Source organism: Glossina fuscipes, unplaced genomic scaffold (assembly GCF_014805625.2).
Source record: "Glossina fuscipes isolate IAEA_lab_2018 unplaced genomic scaffold, Yale_Gfus_2 222, whole genome shotgun sequence".
NCBI classification, from domain to species: Eukaryota; Metazoa; Arthropoda; class Insecta; order Diptera; family Glossinidae; genus Glossina; species Glossina fuscipes.
In genome coordinates, this window is record NW_023998565.1 from 1,851,632 (window position 1) to 1,871,024 (window position 19,393).

The following is a 19,393-nucleotide window of genomic DNA, read 5'->3' on the forward strand; positions in this document are numbered from 1 at the left end:
TTTGAACGTTCAAAGTATAATAACAATACAAACATCAAGTAAACTAAAAAGAATTACTTAGTACAAATATTATATACGCAACTTAGGCTAGTTACAAATGTATTTAAAATATGACGAACGTAAAAACCTAGCAGTGCTGGTGACACTAGACCGACGCCTAATAAATACAGTAGTATGGTTGTCCGATAGAAATTAAGTATTTTGTTCACGTATATCCTACCACGGATAATAACGTTAATGAGGTTGATAATAGGCTTGGTATTGTTGCGACGAATACACTTCTGGTTATCTCACTATTGATTCCAAACCATCATCTAATTTAGTTTACCGCCGTCACATTGTTAATCATCAAATCTTTTCTCTTGTGTTTTCTTAGTTTCTTTAGACTCTCTCATTGTTTATATTTTTGTTTTGTTTTAATATCCCCTTTCCAGTATTTTTTTTTTGTTTTTTTTCTCACTTTTCTTTCAACTTTTATGTTATTTTAATATTAATACTTCCTTTAGCTATTTTTTTTAAGCTTTTGCGTTGTTAGAAAATCCCGATTTGATCGTTTAAACTTATTGTAGTAATTATCATATAACAAAATGGTTCCATTTTTCAATACATAGGTTTGTAGAACAAAGCACTTCGTCTAATTTTTGCTCCAATTTAACAATTTTTTTACGATTGAAAGACAAATTCCTCAGCCGTATATATTTTCCGTTTCTATGTTCTCTTTTACATACTTCCATTTCGTAGTGTCTAAAAGTGTCTTGCAAGTGTCTAAAATTTTCATAAAGTTTTCTTGCATGCCCCAATTACAGATTTAAGAATTTTTCTTTACAGCCATATTGCAAACACGAGCTTATATATATTATCATTAATATTCCGTTAAAAATACTTTTGGTGAGATGATTTCACTTTAGTCCTTAACGCTGTATTGATTAAATTAATTAGCCATTTAATTAAACTAATTTGCTGCTATTATTTTCTTCAATAATTTTTCATTTTCAAATAACTTTTTTTTTCTTTTTGTTTTGATCTTCAAAACTTTTTATCATACTTATCAGGTACACCCACGCGAACAATCCCCACTAACCCAAACACAAACTAAGAAAGTTAAATTCAGTCGGTTCTATATCTATCACGGTTTATCCCAAAAAAACACAAAAGGAGTAAAATAACAAAACTCCCACGCTCTATAATATGGAGCGGACGAAATTGATTTCTTCTATTTTTAAAATAAAAGTTTTTGCCGTAAAGGCATGTGGGCATTGTAGGCCTGTCCTTCGAAAAGTTTACGCCAATTGTTTCGAAGTTTCCGTTAGGTAAGAAATAGCACCAGTTCTCTCAAGTTAAAATTTTCGTTTGTTTCATGTGTTTTTCCCATTTTCAGAGTAGTATTTCTAATATATATATAGTTGATCTGCCCGTTATTCCTTGAGAGCATGTAGTCGTATCTAACTTTGTATTCCTCGATCGCATCTGTTTATGTGTACGTGTATGTATAAGTATATATACATATCACATACTCTTTTTTTCCTTTTAATACTACTTTCCCACTTCTCTTCGGTTTTTTATTGCAAAGAAGCATTTTCATTCGGTTCAGGAAGTTCTAATTCTATTATTAACTATAAGATTTCGTTTAATGTTGTTACAATGTTGTTGTGTAATGGTGTTACAGTTCGCATATAATTTTAAGTGCAGTTGAAAGTATACTTAAAATAAATCAATGTACTAGTTCAGAACAAAATTACGAATCGCTTGGTTGTCGCATAAATAAGAACAGAAAGTTCAACCTTGGCAAATATAATACCACCCAATAACCTAAGCAAATAAACGATAGCAGATATCTATTAGAAATATCAATCAACTATTTATAAGAAAGCCATGTAAATTATAGAGCAGAAACATTGAGACAATCGACAGACGAACACGCCATGATTTAATAAAGTACTTCTACTGTCTATCGTAATTTCAAAAACGTGGCGAATCAATTGAATCATACATTATAACTAACAAATTACAAGAAAACAACAAACCAGAAAAATTATATCTGACTATTTAGACTAATAAAAAACGGGCTTTTTTGAATTGTCTTTTAAATTTAAAATATTTAAATGTAAGTTATTTAAATGACTGAACATTTATACATTTAAATTATTTTAAACATTTCGTGACACAATAGAAAAAGAAGTAGAAATCGTTCAATAAACAATTTGCAGCTTTCCGAAATTTTTTGCTTACACTTCAAAGATGCATCTTAAGATTGCACTTTTATTATACCTGAGCTTGAAAAGAAGCGCAATATAAAACTTCTTACAACGCTTCAATACCAAAACCATGTGCCACCGCTGTGAACATACAATTGTCTGTGAGAAGTGAATAAATACATCACTAACGATAAGTTAAGTTTTGTTAAAATTACGGAAAATGACGATAATTCAATTTCCGGATATTTTGAAATCGAAATAATTGCTTAATTGTTTATATGTATGTGTACAAAAGCAACTCATAACCTCAATTGAGAACGGAAACTACTGATTGAAATGGCATTGTTTTCAACACCCAAACGCACTTGCATAATTTACCCCTAAACATTAACATTTTGTGGTAGTCTTAGAATTTATGAGATATTTGTATAATAGCGCAAAACATACTAATAAACCTATAGCAACTCATCTTCCTGGCGTGGCAGAAACACTGATAATATATAACATGAATAAAACAAAAAGGGGATGATTCTAAACTGGTTTGTTTCCAGTACAAGAGGCTGTAGCTGAACGACGCACAGCATAAACATAGTTTAAGTGTTCAAAATCTCACCCAAGCAAACATGCAAAACAGGTGGCAAGAGACGGTAATATTGATTCGGTTGCTTATTGTCCTATGCGACTTAACTTTTGCATTCACGTATACCGCCCCAATTTTCATTGTGCTACTTCAGAAGTGAATAAGCGGCACAAAAAGTGATTTTAATGCATCTTTAATGGGATAAAATTTTGTCTGATTTGTGGTTTGCGTAAACCATTTAATACGGAAATGAAGTCTTTTTTGATTTTCTTCCCGTCACACAATTTATTTTAAAATTTGTGTATGCTATCTGCCCTTTCAGATTATATTCCCTTTTTTTTGGTAATCGTCAACATAATGGATATATTAAGTTTAACAAACATTTGTAACGTATTCAAGTCTCATAAAAATATTAAATATATACGCTTTTAATCAGCCCATTTTACTGTGGCCGCCTATATATATATATCTGTCAGGGCGCACATTATTCCTAAATTTATTTTTACCAGTGTCGTTGAATTACATTTGACCACAAACTAAATTCAATAAGAAATTCGCCTACAATATATAAAAATCAACGAATGAAATCTGAGTTCACTTCAATTTTGTTAATAACGTAAACGTAAACTAAAACCTGATATATGTATTTTATATAGGGTTATATATGGTTATTTGTCGTTTATATATTATATTATAATATATTAGCACAATTACGCTTACAAAGCGCAAATTGCAATGCTGCCATACATTTTAAATGAATATTGCAAGTTTTAATTAAAAGTATGTAAAGTAAATAACAAATATATGCTTTAACAATAAGATTGTTGAAAGTTGAAGAAATTTATACTTGATTTAGTATGCACGAATCGCTCGATTAGATGTTTATTTACAATGAACTTCCATGTGCCTTAGTAAATATTTCCACAAGTTTTAAATCAATATGGCCTCTAGATCATAAGTTACAATTTTTTGAATATTGACTGCATATTACTTCCACTTCTTCCTCCAGCGTTTTTAATGATACTGAAAAACTTTTCAGATTAATAATAATTTTTTTGCATATGTATTTTTGCAAAGATCCCGCCTGTGCAAACTCGATCTGCGGCCGTAACCAAAAAGAAAATATTCGAAGTTTTTATCTCAATCTGGTTCCTCTACGGATACCTAAAGTAGACACTAGAGACACTGAACTTAAAGCCTTACGTTGACCGATAACACATTTTTTCGGAGACGAAGTTGCATAAGCAGAAGATCCTCTATTCTTCGACGTTCCTAAACAAGCCAAGCAAGCACGTGGTAGGTACTAAGATATTCGACCAAAGCTAACTTTCGCTTTTTACTTACTCTTCGAGTTGACTCCCCCATTGTTTGTCTGATAATTTAAAAAGTCACTTCATTTGTGTATACATCCTTACCTCATGAATTTCAGCAGCTTGCAAATGAAATGAACAATCATATTCTTCCTTGACTAATGAATGCAACAAAAAAGTTAAACGAGATAATATGAGTTCTTCATATTAGTCGGCAGGCATTTAGTTAGATTCTATTAACACTGCTGGAGACAATTTTGAATTTTCATAATTATACCAAAATGTCCAAATACTGTTTTCGTCCGAATTCTATTACAATCAGGCTGGTTTATCTCGCGCCGCACAAATGTTGGAAAGCTATTAGTCCAATTTAATTTATTTAGTTCTTTTTCTAAATATCCAAAAGAATCCCTATTACAACCGATTATACCATTAAAAAAATGATACATGTATCGCTAAACTAAATGCGCCACCTAATCTGCTGGAAGCATGTCAAGGTGTTAGTATTCAAGTGCTAAATTTTTAAGACTTTTTTCATGATTACGTAAGTCCCAGAGCCTGTATAAATTTTTAAAGGATTTTCTTATTAGAAAGTTATTTACCGCTCAGCAATTCCAAATGCTATATATATGATCTTCCCGAGTAGAGGTTTATAATTCAGCGACGGTTCGTACAGTCAAATCTTTAATATCGCTTTACAGTTGACTATATTAATCTTTGCAGACAAAGTTTCAAATATTATCGTGTTAACATGTTGTTTAATAAGAAAGATAATTTTATACCATACGTAATACCTGCCGGAAAACAAAAGCAAAAGTTTGCATTTTGCGTTGATGTTACGGAATGCATAAACGATTCACGAGTCGTGCAATATGTCGGAACCCTTACCTAATCTGGTGGTAATGGGGGAGCTTTTTAGGCTTATTACGTTGACTAGGACGTTTTGCCGAAAATTTGGGTTTGGCAATTATAAATTTATTTGTCGCAATTAGACTTACTCTAATGAATACGTATATAAACTATAACAAGTGGTTGTATTATAGAAGAGTTGTTCCATATACAACTAGTGGTTGTATTATAGAAGAGTTGTTCCATATACAACCCCGTAATATGGAGTTGCGAAGCTCAATCGTCGAGAGAAGTTTGAGGTTTAGAAGGAAAAGAAGAGAATGAACGGCACCCACTTCAGTGAAGTGAGAAAGAAAAAGAAAAAAAGAAAAAGATGTTGGTGTAAAAAAATTGTCAGGCGTGAGATAAATAAAGTTTTTGAAAATTTTTTTATTAAAGATATATTAGAAAAGCTACAAAATCTCCAATAAGAATCAATCAATAGATTGTGGAATAAATTAAAAAGTGATAAAATGTTTCATTATGTAAGGGTGGGAGGTTATATTTAAATGTAACTCGCAAAGACACAACCCAATTTTTTTTTGCAGACTTTATAAACTCGTTAACAGAATTCTATTAAACGAAGTCTCGGAGAGATTTAACTCAAAATACAAATAAAATAGAACTTTTCGAGAATTTTTTTGCAAATTATTATGAACAAAACATGACTTTATGTAAATTAGGTAATATTCGAAAGGACAACATTTTTACACTATGCCATAAATGAGGTTGATAAAGCGAAAGTGTGCATAGCTACTATGGCCAACCCATGCCCTATGAAAAAATGAAACTAGCGTGGCATGAATCTTCAATTAATAGCCTTTCCATCGATGTCCAGGCTATATTAAGTTTTGCCCCCAGAATTTTTTTATGGGACTTTGAAAATTAACATAATATAGGCTGACATATAAGCAAACTTTGAAAGGTCACTATGGACAAACCATGTTCTGTGAAAAAATGAAGCTAGCACATAATGAATCCTCTATTAATAGCCTTTTCAACGATGTGCAGGTTATATTAAGTTTTGCCCCCAGAATTTTTTTATGGGACTTTGAAAATTAACATAATATAGGCTGACATATAAGCAAACTCTGAAAGGTCACTGTGGACAAACCATGTTCTGTGAAAAAATGAAGCTAGCACATAATGAATCCTCTATTAGTAGCCTTTTCAACGATGTGCAGGTTATATTAAGTTAACTTAACATAATATTTTTGTCAAAATACTACAACATCGCCCATAGAACACGTAAGTGTAGGTTTCTTGTTCTTCTCATTTCTGGGTGTAGGTTTCTTGTTTTTCTTATTTCTTGGTGTAGGTTTCTTGTTCTTGATATTTCTTGGTGTAGGTTTCTTTTTCTTCTTATTTCTTAGTGTAGGTTTCTTGTTCTTCTCATTTCTTGGTGTAGGTTTCTTGTTTTTCTTATTCCTTGGTGTAGGTTTCTTCGTCTTAATATTTCTTGGCGTAGGTTTCTTGTTCTTCTTATTTCTTGGTGTAGGTTTCTTGTTCTTGATATTTCTTCGTGTAGGTTTCTTGTTATTCTTATTTCTTGGGGTAGATTTCTCGTTCTTGATATTTCTTGATGTAGGTTTCTTGTTCTTCTTATTGCTTCTACGGAAGCTATGGGCAGGTAATAACTATTTTACAATATATAGACGTTAATCCCTACATAATAAGAACAATTCAAGTAATACTTCAGAAATAGGGGTAGTTACCAAAACATATAGACCATTATGTGTATGCCTATACCAAAAAACTCAATATACAATCCTTAGCATATTGACGACACTGTTAATAAGCAAGTAAATAGTAAGGTATATGATTTTGCGTGTGCCAGCAATAAGACCACAAGACTGTTAGGTTTGTACTTATGCAGGATATGTACCACTTACAGTGAAATATATAAACATGTATATGGAAACTATGGGTCGGGAACAAAATAAATATATTAAGTTATGCAGTTGTTAATCCCTAATTAATAAGAACAGTTCAATAGACTAACCGTAACTTATTAATAAAGAAGTGAGGGAGATTAAGTCTATGATCTCGCTTGCGAGGAGCGAAAATCAATGTAGAGCTCATAGCTCAGCTTATGTATATGAAGTAATGAAAGATATTAGAATGTGTGTCCACAAGTAACCGTTTCCGTCCGTGATCTCGTGTATGACCCAATAGGTATAACGTAGAAGGCAGTTAGGTATATTCCTATGCTGTAACAAAAACCACTACAAATTCAATATGGCAACCTTTGCATGGTAACGTAACTGTTAATGTACAAGTTTTATTTCACATATAGGAAGCATGGGAATGATAACAAATATAAATATAGAGAATGAAAGATCATTAACTATGTGTTTATATGTGTAATGTATAGGAATGTGTGTCAGTTAAACCGAAACACGTTCCATGTGCAATGTTTCTTTTTCAAATTTGTAACCTTTTTTCTTTTTCTTTTTAAAATTTTTTTTGCAATTACTCACTTCTTACAACTTCTTTGAGTACTTGTGAAATTTTGCTGAAACTAATTGAATTGCATTGAGTTGAATTTTCGCTAAAACGGCTAAAAGCCGTCATCTGGTTTTTTCCTTTACATCATTTCTTAGTAAGAACTCCCTTTTGTTGAGAATGGAGAGAGCATAGAAATCACAGAGTTACTTTCAACAAATGCAAATCCTTTACCATGAAAAATATCCCTGACCATAGATATCCTAAACTATTTTATACATGTTATGTATGCCTACACATGAATTTCGTCCGCACGCACAACTTTCAAATATCTACAGAAAAGCAGAAAAAATTTTCTGATTGTGTTGGTGTTGATTCTCCAAAGTTTTGTATGATAGCTTTATTTCTGCTCTGCATACCGTATAGAAAGTGGCATAAAAATGTTCTTTCAATTTTCTACGTTACCGTCATAACGTAGGTTGGATTAGTAGGTTAATTGAATATTACAGATTTATAATCAATTTATCCGATCGTCAACAGATGTTTTTGCTTTTAAACTTAGAGAATTTACTAAATTTCACCGTCTTGCAATCTTCAAAATGTTGGGCGATACTGGCTATGTAATGACTCTAGCAAGCAGTATAATCGGCGTAGGTGTTCTGGCCATGCCTTTCTGCTTTCAAAAAATTAGTTTATGGCCAGAAATGTGATATCAGGCAACCAATAAAATAGGTCTTAGATTCTGCTTAAGAAATAATAAACTTGACGCATATTTCGGGAATAATTTACTAGAAAAGGTTTGGAATTTTGAAAGTAAAGAATAAAAACAACGTTAAAAAATTTTCATTAACAACATACGGTCGATCAAATATAATAATAATAACAACAATTAATTATTACTACCCACAAATTAACGCATTATTCGCAGAACTAACAATAAAACGCTTTAGTATCTATGATTGGCCTCAAGATGAATATAATATTCTTTCTTATTCTATTTTAAAACTTTCGACATGTAAACTTTCGAAATATATAAGAGAGAAAAATTTAAGAAAACAAAAACTAATTTAATATTTTCAACATTTTTTTAACGACTTTCGCTTTATTATGCAGTGCGGTATACTTTTGTCTATACTTTTGCTGATCATAAAAAACTGGGCTGCAAGAATTTTCCTTCTTCCATCAAGTGTACAATGTGCAAAGGAGCCAAATCTTTATTAAATGAGGATATTTTTCGGTAAGTTCATTTGGTTTTCAATTTGAAGAAAGAAAAAAATTACCAAAATCTCTTTTTCTGCGGCCTTTAATATATTAATTTAAGTCCTCCACAAAATTCTATAAGACGCGCACATTTTTAATCAGCTGCTCTGTAGAAACACAACCTCTCTCTGCGTACGTAAATAAAAAGTGAAATAATTTCGAATTTTGTTACTTTAGAACGTAAGTAAATGGGCGAACTTCGAATTTTGTTGCTAAAGAGCGTAAGCAAATGAGCGAACTTCGAATTTTGTTACTTTAGGGACCAAGAGTTTTCTAGCTAACATAGTATGTTTTGTATTTAACTTCTTAAATTTACTTCTGACCGTTCCGAATGTTAGAATATAAATATTGGAAATATTTACTCTCTTTTCTCATACATTGACATGGAAAATCACCAATCAACAGCAATTAAACAAAAGAAAAAAATACATCTCCTTAAGTTTCAAAGAGATTTCAATTAAAATGAACCAAAAATATAAAAAAAAAAAATCAGAAAATTCAATTTAAATAGAACAAAAGTTCTCTTTCGAATATAATAATTCTAGTATTGTGTGAGGCTATAAATTTTTCCACAAGAATTTGTTGCCATTACCTCATCAAATCTTCATTGTTGACTAAACGAAAAAGTTTTGAATTCTTAGGTAAACATATTGCCAACTAAATCAAAGTGTATGTTACACGTGATCCCTTCAATTGCGGGCTTTCATGCTTTCGACGCTTCGGGCAAGTTGATGGTAGAGTTATACATCATTGGCTATTTGCTTGGCACTTGTGTAATAAATATAATAAATAAATATATAAATTGATATTTGCTAAATTTTCAAATTTTCGTTTTATTTGCTTTTTGTGCAAAAAAATTTATTTAATCAGAGAATCGTTATGCTACAGGTGTTTCTAGTAAAAAATATCATGCAGCCTGATGACACACGTGTCAAATATAAACAAAAATAAAATAAAAATGTTGCGGGGAGATATTTTCTTAGCTCTTGTTTAATTTTATTAAAAAAATATATGTATTTTATTTCCGGACACATTCCGGTTGCTTTTTGTTCATTTCCAGACACATTCTGATTGTTTTTTGTTCATTTTCATACACATTCTGGTTGGTTTTCGCGAGGGTCAAGCGGGACAGTTTGACCTTCACCTCTAAATATCTCAAGCCGGCCTTTCCATCACAAGAGGTCCACGCAGCATTTCAGGAGACCTATGAGGTTTTCTACGCGGCCATGAGGAAACATATGGTCGAACGTAACATAGGCAGGCACGTGCAGGCGAGCATAGTGGACAGCAGGATAGTGCAGTAGCGGCGTGAGGCATCCAATTGATTTACTGGGGTTCGTGTTGTTTATGCCTCTGTCCAGTGAAAACTTCAGGGAGCACAGGGACATCAACACAATGTCCTTCCAAGGTAAATATATTAAGATGTATTTCAAAATCTAACATTTATTCATTTGTTCTTATTCAATTTTTAGCTGAGATATGTCACCGCTCACCGGCAGACCATAATTGCGATCGTTCGCGCCTCCGTGCGTTCTGACCGCTTTTTAGTAGGCGATCTGGGTTTACAAATTTTAACCAAAATGTTTGCCTTGGAACAAGGACCGAGGCTTTTATGTACTTGGTTGATGTGTGGCGTATCTATATGCAAGTTCTGTTACAGCGTTTTTAGAAAAGAAAATGTATATTTACCGTAAGATCAAGGTTATCTTTTCGCTGCCTTATGGCGTAAGTCGAAGAGATCGCCTTAGAATGTTCTGACATTGCTCGCTTCTGCCGCTCCCAATCAATTTTAGGTTCCCTCTCCCTTTATTTTCCCTTCGCCTCTCACCATCCTTTCCTCTCTCCCTCCTCTCTTCTCCTTTCTTCTTTTCTCCTTTTTCTTCTATTGTTCTTTCCTTCTTCTTCTTTTTTTTGAAATTTTTTTTTGTAAAATTTTTCCAGAATTTTTTTTTATTTTTGTAAAATGGAATGTAAAATTTTGTATATGATAAACATTTCTTAAATGTTGCTCAAATTCTAGCAAAAATGTGAAAATGGCCATTTGTGAGGCGGTTTATAGGCGTTCGTAGCGGTCCTACGACCTCGGGACTGGATCCATTCGATTCCTTAAATTGCCCTGAACGAGTTTCAAGAGTGAGCATGGTCATAAGAGGCAAAATACATTTTTTTTATTTTTGGAATATTTTTTTTTTTAGATTTTTTCACGAATAACCCCTCTTTTTTATCTGCGTGCGAACTTTTCTCGCTCGATCTCTTTTCTTCTCTGCATAACGGCAAACCGCTATTTTTGATATCGCGCGGTAGTGCCGTTATTACGACATATCTGGAAAAAGCAGACTGTCAGATCCCCCACCTTAAATTTGTACGCGGAAATTACAACTCCTTACGAAAGTGAAAACCAATTATTTAGAAATATGACCCGCGCGTAATTGAATGACGAAAATCAATTGTTGTAAATTATTACTTTAGTAGTTCAGCAGGCAGTCTACTGGGTCCCTCAAGGGGTGAGGTTCCTCTGCGGTGCTTTCGGGCCGTGAGCCCATAAGGCCATTGTGTAGAAGCACGTCTTTTACATTAAGGGTCCCGTTCCGGATAGACGATATCTAACTGCTAATGACCACTTAGCTACAAATATAAGGTATCCTGCCTGAGACAATAAGGTAATGGTAAGGACACCTAATTACCCGACGGGCCCCCGTTGGGGACGAACAATACCTCCTAACTCCTGACCACTGGTTAGCGGTAAAACTAAGGTATCCGTTCGGGCCGAGGATCTAAAAGATAATGATGCAAGAGCGTAGTGTTATCTTAAGGATCTCGTTCGGAGCAGACAAAATATCAGACTACTACCACTTACGGGGTTCTTGACTTACTTGTTACTTCGACTGTTGTTGAACAGCTGAAAGAATGATCGTTGTTTGCGCACTGTTTTTATAGCTGCTGGCTGCCAAACCAACACGGTGATACCTAGAGCGTTCACCACGAGGCGTGTTTACTTGTTCTGCCGCTTACAAACTAATGTTTACTTGAGAGTGTAAGTTAAGGGAAACTATATTAATACTTATAGAAAGGTGCAAAACGAGATCATGAGGAGTTTTACCACAGTTTCGAGTGAAGATAACAAGAGCAGAAGTTTGAATGTGATCTCTTATAGTTTAATGATCTTAGGTAGAATTACATGCAGGTTTTATATTTAAATTAGATCCACGATTCCTATGGCGTTCGCCGAAGGTAAGGAAGGCTGCTTCCTTACATCCCCTTCTTACGTCGGAGAGGAACATATATCTGCTACACTTCAGAACGGGCGCTCACGACCCTATACCAAACACCATCCCGTTGGACGGAAATTCATCCATGCTTGCTCTTGCAAGGAAATTCGGCTACCAAATGTTGTTAGGCGCTGTGATCCTTCGGCACGGTCATTCGGGGTCATTGTGTCATGGTGGGAACAGTTTTCCGCAATCAATAGGCGAAGATTCTTGGCGGCTTTGTCAGGCTTACTGTAATCTACTGGTATCAAAAAGCCGAAGCATATGCTATCCTCATCTGAGGCTCCGCGTGCCGTACCTGATGTTGATGGTATTAAGAGATGCCATATGATATGACAAATTTGGTCACGGCGTAGCTAGTTTTATTTAACAACCTTCTTTTATTTGCGGATTCAACCTTCTCTGTTGGTAACTTTATGGAGCGACATTCCACTAGCCTCAAGATTTGCTTACACACTTCTGCTGCCAAGTTTGCGGGGTGGGCTTTCAATTTGGGAGTCTCACCTCGACACCCGTTTGGTTTAGCTAAAAAGGAGATGTCGTGGGCGAGACGGTGCCGGATGATCTTGGCATCTTGAGATGTACACCAATTTGTTGGTAAATCAGTGGCGTTTCAAAACTCATCAGCCCTGCAAAGGTAGCGACACACATTTCCGAGGGTGTGTATTCCGCAATTACTCAGATTGTCATGTTGTGAAGTTTGTACTATTGTTAGCGAAAGATGGCTTTTGCTGAAATCCAAATCAGTTTTGTATCGAGTTTGATGGAAAGGAATTGGAATGTTGTCGATGACTTTAGCTCCCTGCACTACATTCATTTTAGAATCAACAAAGTGTACGGCTGGATTTTCCGTTTTTCACTCTGGGGGGTGGCTTGCAATGGTGTAGCAGTAATGCCGACATATTGCAGAGCCATATCCCGGGACTTAGCAACTCATAACCTATCCTTGTAAATGAGATGGAGAATCGGGTACTTGGATACGTCAGCATCGGTACTTGCATTCGCTGGTGTTGATATAATTCTTCTTGTTGCATTTTTTTCTTCCGTACCTAGTTAGTTAGTTGAGAATCTGTTTTTCACGGTTGCCTCGAGAACGTTGATTTGTTTACTGATCAATTGCAATTCCGTTCAGCTATTGCGTTCCGTTGCACTCTTTGCGCTGTAATAATTTTTGTATAGAAGAATTTCGGTATGCTATTCAGGAATCACGGGACGTAAGTTTTATATGATTGCTTGTGTTTTTTCTATTTACATGGCGGCTGGTTGGAAAACTATAACTGTTTCTTTCTTTTTTTATTATCATAGTTTTTATTATTGCTTTATTTATTTATTTATTCTTGCTTTCCTGTTATTTATTTCTTCTTTTTTTATTATTATTATTAGTTTATTTACTTATTTATTGTTTCTTTTCTCTTATCTATTTATTCTCTTTATTTTCCTTTATCTATAATGTATATTTATATTTCTTTTTCGGGATGGCGCTGCACCCGGTGCGTCACTGCACCTCGAGTGCTTAGACAAATCGATTGCTGTCCGTTTTAGTACTGCACTCTTGGTGCTACGGTAGGAACGGTTTGATAGGTTCTTATAGTTGGCTGTTCTCGCTGTAATGAAAAACGTCCTACTCTTGGAATATTTTGTCTTCGCTCACATGGACTCCTTTTCGGTTTTCCAGTCCAGGTTCTGTACCATCGAGATAACTGGAGACTTGAATTCACTTACTATGTATGGATAATCGTCTTTTGGTGCCAACTTGTCTCCTATTGTGTTTGATCAGTGATGTGTTTTTATAATTACGTTCTGGCTTTCATTCACATATCCTCACATTATAGTATCTCGCGTGAATTCTTCGTTTTTTCTTCCATAATCTCTGCGTTAGCAACCGTGTCTCATATTTCTTTCTCGAAAAGTACACTTGAACGTCGGGTTGCTCTGCCCAAGTTTAAGAAGGCAGCAGAATTGCCGGTTACGTCAGGGGTGACCATGTTCAAGGCTGGTGTTATTTCGCAAAGTAACGCATTCCAAAAGCCGTTGATCGCCTGTCGGGGGTTATGTTATAATCGTTTTCTGGGTTCGGTTAATTCACTTCGTCCGATTCGCTTGTGGGGACTAAGGCGCCGTGAATTGTTGTCGCTTTTCCAATTCTTCAAGCAAATGTTTGAATTGTTTCGCGGAATGCCGATGTTAAGCCGATCGCTCATAACTACCATCATCTTGCGTCCGGGTACTTATCTGGGAAGAGGACCAATGAAATCCGCACTCACTGTGCAGCATGGTTCGTTTGGAAGGTGGACTAGCATTATTCCTGCCGGTCTTTATTGACTTAACTTGTATTACTGGCACGATTTACATCTTCGAAAATATCTTGCTATCGCGCGGAACATTCCTGGCGAGTAGTAAAGTCAAGAAATGCGTCTCGTACTGTTCCGTATGCCCGTGTGACCAGTTGCAAGCTCGTCGGAGTTTCGCGAAGGACTGGTGGTCTATCGTATTTCACAACGCATAATTTCCGTGAATTTTCGTCTACTTCGTCTTGTTGCGGTGGGATAAAATGGTAGAACCTGTTATTCACTGTTATATAATCTTGTGTGCTCTCGGGACTATCTTCGCCTTACTTGAATTTTCGAGCAATGGCCAGTGGCTTTCATACCATAGAATCTTTCAATTGCTTCTTCCGGTTGTCGTGGGTATCGACAATTTGAGAGAAGAAGTTAAGAGAACCGCTGTAGATTCAATGCCCAGCGTGCAACTTTTCCCGTGGACTTTTCCACGACGTTAAGCCATTTTACAGCCTGATGGTCCGTTGTTACTTTGAAATGATACCCTTCTAAATATGGTCTCAATGTGCCGACTGCCCAGACAATGGCTAGACACTCTTTTTCCATCGCGAAATAGTTGGCTCCTGCTCCACGTAGTCTTTGGCTGGCCTAAGCTATCACCCGTTCTGTTGTATTTTGAATTTGAATTTGTCAAGACAGCGCCAAAAGCCCACGTTACTAGCATCGATTTGCACTATAAAATGTTCATTAAAATCAGGACACGCGAAAACTGGTGCTTCCGTCAAACAGCGCTTTAAACCATCAAAGGCTTTCTGCTTCTCTAAGCCCCAGTTCCAAAGGGATTTCTTCTTCAACAGGGCATTTATTAGGCTTGTAATATTTGTATAGCCTGGGATAAATCATGAGGCTGTACCTAGACAGCGTCTCAACTCTCTTGGCGGCTTGATGTTTTTGAAGGCTGCAACTTTATCAAGAGCGGTGCTAATTCCATCTTCCGTCTCTAGATGTCTTAGGTACTTTAATTCTTTTGTGAAACAGTAACATTTATCTACCTGCTTGAGATGCTGGGCTTGTTGCTTCTAAATCGGAGCCGATGACTCTGACTGCTCTCTGCAAGGTTACTGTCGCCGAGTGTAAAAGAAGAATAAATAGTGAAGGCCATAACGTACCGCTGAAATAAACCATGACGCGGTGCAGTGAAGGCTGTATATTTCTTACTATAGGGGTCCATGGGGATCTGCCGATATCCATTTGTTAAGTCGATAGTGGAGATACAATTTGCGTCGCGCAATTTATGAAGGCATGTTCTATTGTGGGTAATAGATGGGCATCCTGTATTGATCCACGGTTTAGTATGCGATCGTCAACACAGAGCCTCCATTCTCCACTTCTTTTCGGCACTAGCACTACGGGTGCGCTGTAGGGTCTGTCTGACGGTTCAATCCACACATGGAAATCTGCGCGGGTGAGGAATGCGTTTTCTGTTCTTTTCGCTGGAGCTTGTCTGATGAAAGCGTCGTGCTTGGTTCCAACAGCGAGGCGTGAAGCTGCATCTATCACACTAGTAATGTCATGAGATGAGTTGGCTACGATAGCCGAGGACACGTCTGATGATGTTGTTGCACGGTGTTGCTAAATGGTATTGTCCTATAACTAATGTTGCCTCTGCTTGATCAGGAAATCCATGCCTAAATTGAGATTATCGACTACGTCGTCTAGGACTATCAATGATAACTGAAAATGAGTTTCCCCCACATGGACGGCAGTAATGAGTTCGCGATGACTGTACCGTAATGCCCCGTCGGCCATACGGGTTGACGTGCTTACGTGCTATTGACAGGAATGGTATGAAATCTTGCAGACTAGACTTGATTATTGTTCCAGTTGCTCCAGTATCGATCACGACTTTAATTACTAACTCGCCAATGGTAACGTTGGCTACTACAGATGACTTGTCGACGTGCAGCTCTGAGGATTCGGGACGCTCGGGTTTAGGCTCGTAGATGTCTGTGTCATCAGCTATGACCATACTCCTAAACCGACGACTAGCCAGCCCACTGGCGCGACAGCAATCCTTTGTTAAAACGCTTCTGCGTCCACACTCCCAGCAGAATAATATTCGCGGATATGAACAGTGTTGTGCCTGTCCTTCTTGAGCACACCGATGGCAGGCATTTCGCGCAACTCTTGGGTCGCATGTCTGGAGCTATTAGCTCGAGATCTGCTACCATCAGTGTTAACGTTGTGCGTGGCGTATATGTGGTTTCTAGACGTTCAATTGACCCTTTATTCAAGTTGGTGGAGCCTGTTAGTACTCCCAACGCCTTTCGCATAGCCAGTACTGCATTTAAATTCTCCAGGCCGAATTCTACAGAAACAGCAGCGAGCTCATCTTTCTTGATCCACGATGTGCGCAGTATGTTGGTTTTCCTTTTTCTTTACTTTTATTAACTTAATGGAACACACGCTTTGCCTTTATAAGTTTTTTTCTTCTTCTTCTTTTTCTTTTTTATTCGAAGGTATGTGCTTAAGCGCCACTTATAACGGGCTGTCTATAGCTGAGGTTTCGCTCAGGGCTGTCTAGCGGTGCGTTCCAAGATATTTTATTCGATAAATTAAAAGAACCTTCGTGTTTTTTTTTATGAAATGAAATATATATTGTCTGAACTTAAGAAGAATACGAAATAGTGTTATTTGCGAGGTTACAGACAGAAACCAATCAACACGTTTTCAGTGGGCAGCCTCGTTTTCGATCAGAGAAACATATCCCGCGCCTACCCGTATTACGGATATTTAATTTGTCGCGTATGATCTGTTAGTTTGACAGCTTTTGAACAACTGAAAGAGTGATCGTTTTTTGCGCGCTGTTTTTATAACTGTTGTTGTTTGCAGGAATCTTAATGATGTCTATCATTCAATCTCAATATCGGTTTCTTTAAAGTCTACCAAAACGGCTACGATTATTAAGCGAAATTTACCTATGTTGTATTGAAACTGATTAACAATCTTAACATCTCACTATGATACGAAAATTAATTATTGTTGTTTACTACATCGATTGCGAAACGTAGGGGATCACTTGCAATTTGGTTCTGTGTCAGATGTGGATGCGCTTTTGTACTAGCAGTGTATTCGATTCCTTTTTTGTCTTTGCATTTCGTTACATACTTTGTAGTTATACATATTTAGTATAAGATTTACTTCTAAGATATTAATTGAATTCGACTGTTAATTTATTTTGATTGAGTTTCTGTATAAGTTAAACTAAAAACAAATAAATAAACAAACTATGGTTGTGTAGCTGCGATTTAGCCCCAATCCGTGCTCTATATGCTATGAATCTTAGTTAATATGAGGTAATGCTGACAAAAAAAAACATAATTTTAGAGGAAGGTTGCTCTCTAACTTATCGATAAAGAATCCGAATACCTTAAAAGTTGTCTTTTCTCTCAGTAAAATTATTTTCCTTCAAATCATTTTTTGTATTTTTTTTCTTTGATATATGTATATATTTTTGTTTTAGAATTTATGAATAATAATTTTTTCGTTTTGATTTTCTTCGACCATCTTTATAATATGTATTTATATTATAAATATGTATACACTATATATATCACATACATCATGTTATATTGCCAATCCATTGAATTAACGCATATATCGATTCATATTATACCTCAGTTTACACTTAAGTTCGTTTGTGACACATAAGTTTCATTCGTATTAACTCAATTCAAAAATACTTCAATTTAATTTATTTATTGGCACTTAAAGCAAAACTTACATTAATTAATAGTAGAACTTAGTATAAGTACAATAAAACAAATAAGAAGAAAAAAAAAAGAAAAAAAACATGTACACAACCACCACAGAGCCACACTTACAACTGGTACAGGACCAAATTGCAAATGAACCCCTAAACCACCGCAAACATGCATAAGCCTGGCAACCGATAATAGCTAACAACAATTCATTTTCGAATCGCAACGACTTTTCAAGGTTCAAAGCTAGTTTAATACGACATAGGTAAATCGCGCGCATTAATGGACTTTACAGAATCCGATAATGAGAATAAGTGATAGACGTCATTTAGGTTCTTGCAAACAACTTTGAGTGGATTAAACAGCTTATAATTATATTTACAATGACTAAGGTTAACCAAGATAAAATGCCTAGAGAAGCGGTTAGGGACATTAAAGCTTGTTTCACCAAGTAATGCAGGCGAGTCAATAGCACCATTTATTACTTCATTACGAAGGAAACGCCAAGAACATATCTACGTTTTTCTGGAGTCGGTAAGGACAACAGAAGCAACTTATTTTCATAATCGGATCCCAACCCAAATTCCTAAGGGCAAATAGCAAGAATTGCTTTCTTCTATACGAAGGAGACCACACAATAGAGGCATATTCGGGTATAGGTCTAACCAAGCACATGTACAGCCTTTACGTAATGTAAGGACCATCTCTTTAAAAAACCAAGCGCGGACGTAGCTTTGCTTAACGAGAGCTCAATATGCAAATTGAAACGTAACCTATAATCAAATAGAACGCCTAAATCTGTGAACGTATCGACGTCCTCCAACTTATGCGAATCAATGAAATGCTGAGTTATGGATGACTTTCTTCTAGAGAAAGAAAGCTTCTCACATTTATTTGGATTTAGTTTCAGAAGATTCAAAGAGCACCATGCAACAAAATTATTCAAATCACTTTGAAGATGATGTGATTGCGATTCTACAGAGAAGGAAGAATACAGTTTCACATCATCAGCATACATTACGATCTGGCTGAAATTAATCACCGATGGGAGATTATTAATGTATAAACTAAATAAAATGGGACCTAAATGGCTGACTTGAGGTACGCCAGACACAACGGGGAATTCATCCGAGGTGATGAAGTTAAACCCTGAAGGATCTATTATGCAGATAAGAGCTTACCCATTACAGTAAATAGAAAGAGAAGCCAGAGGCTTGGAGTTTTAAGATAAGTAAGTTATGGTTAACCATATCAAACGCTTTGCTTAAGTCAGTGTATATTACATCAGTGCGAGAACCACTAGAAAAAGCTTCGAAAACATGACAAGTAAACTATAACAAATTGGTAACCGTGAATCTTCCTTTCCAAAAGCCATGCTGATGTGGAGAAATATACAAATTAATGGC

The 19,393-nt window shown here is 35.8% G+C and overlaps 1 protein-coding gene and 1 long non-coding RNA gene across 2 annotated transcripts in view; both read left to right on the forward strand.

Moving 5' to 3' along the window:
- LOC119642349 overlaps positions 1-10,542 on the forward strand; it is a 29,698-nt gene extending 19,156 nt beyond the window's left edge. Inside the window, exons 6-8 of the long non-coding RNA XR_005248009.1 lie at positions 8,532-8,655; positions 9,739-10,086; positions 10,151-10,542. This is a non-coding gene — a long non-coding RNA (uncharacterized LOC119642349). The remainder of the gene's footprint in view (positions 1-8,531; positions 8,656-9,738; positions 10,087-10,150) is intronic.
- Positions 10,543-16,339: 5,797 nt separating this feature from the next.
- Positions 16,340-16,830, forward strand: LOC119642418. Its single transcript, XM_038041578.1, has 2 exons — positions 16,340-16,642; positions 16,746-16,830. The coding sequence occupies exons 1-2, from the start codon at positions 16,354-16,356 to the stop codon at positions 16,808-16,810; spliced, it is 354 nt and encodes a 117-aa protein (XP_037897506.1). The 5' UTR covers positions 16,340-16,353; the 3' UTR covers positions 16,811-16,830.
- The last annotated feature ends 2,563 nt before the right edge of the window (positions 16,831-19,393 follow it).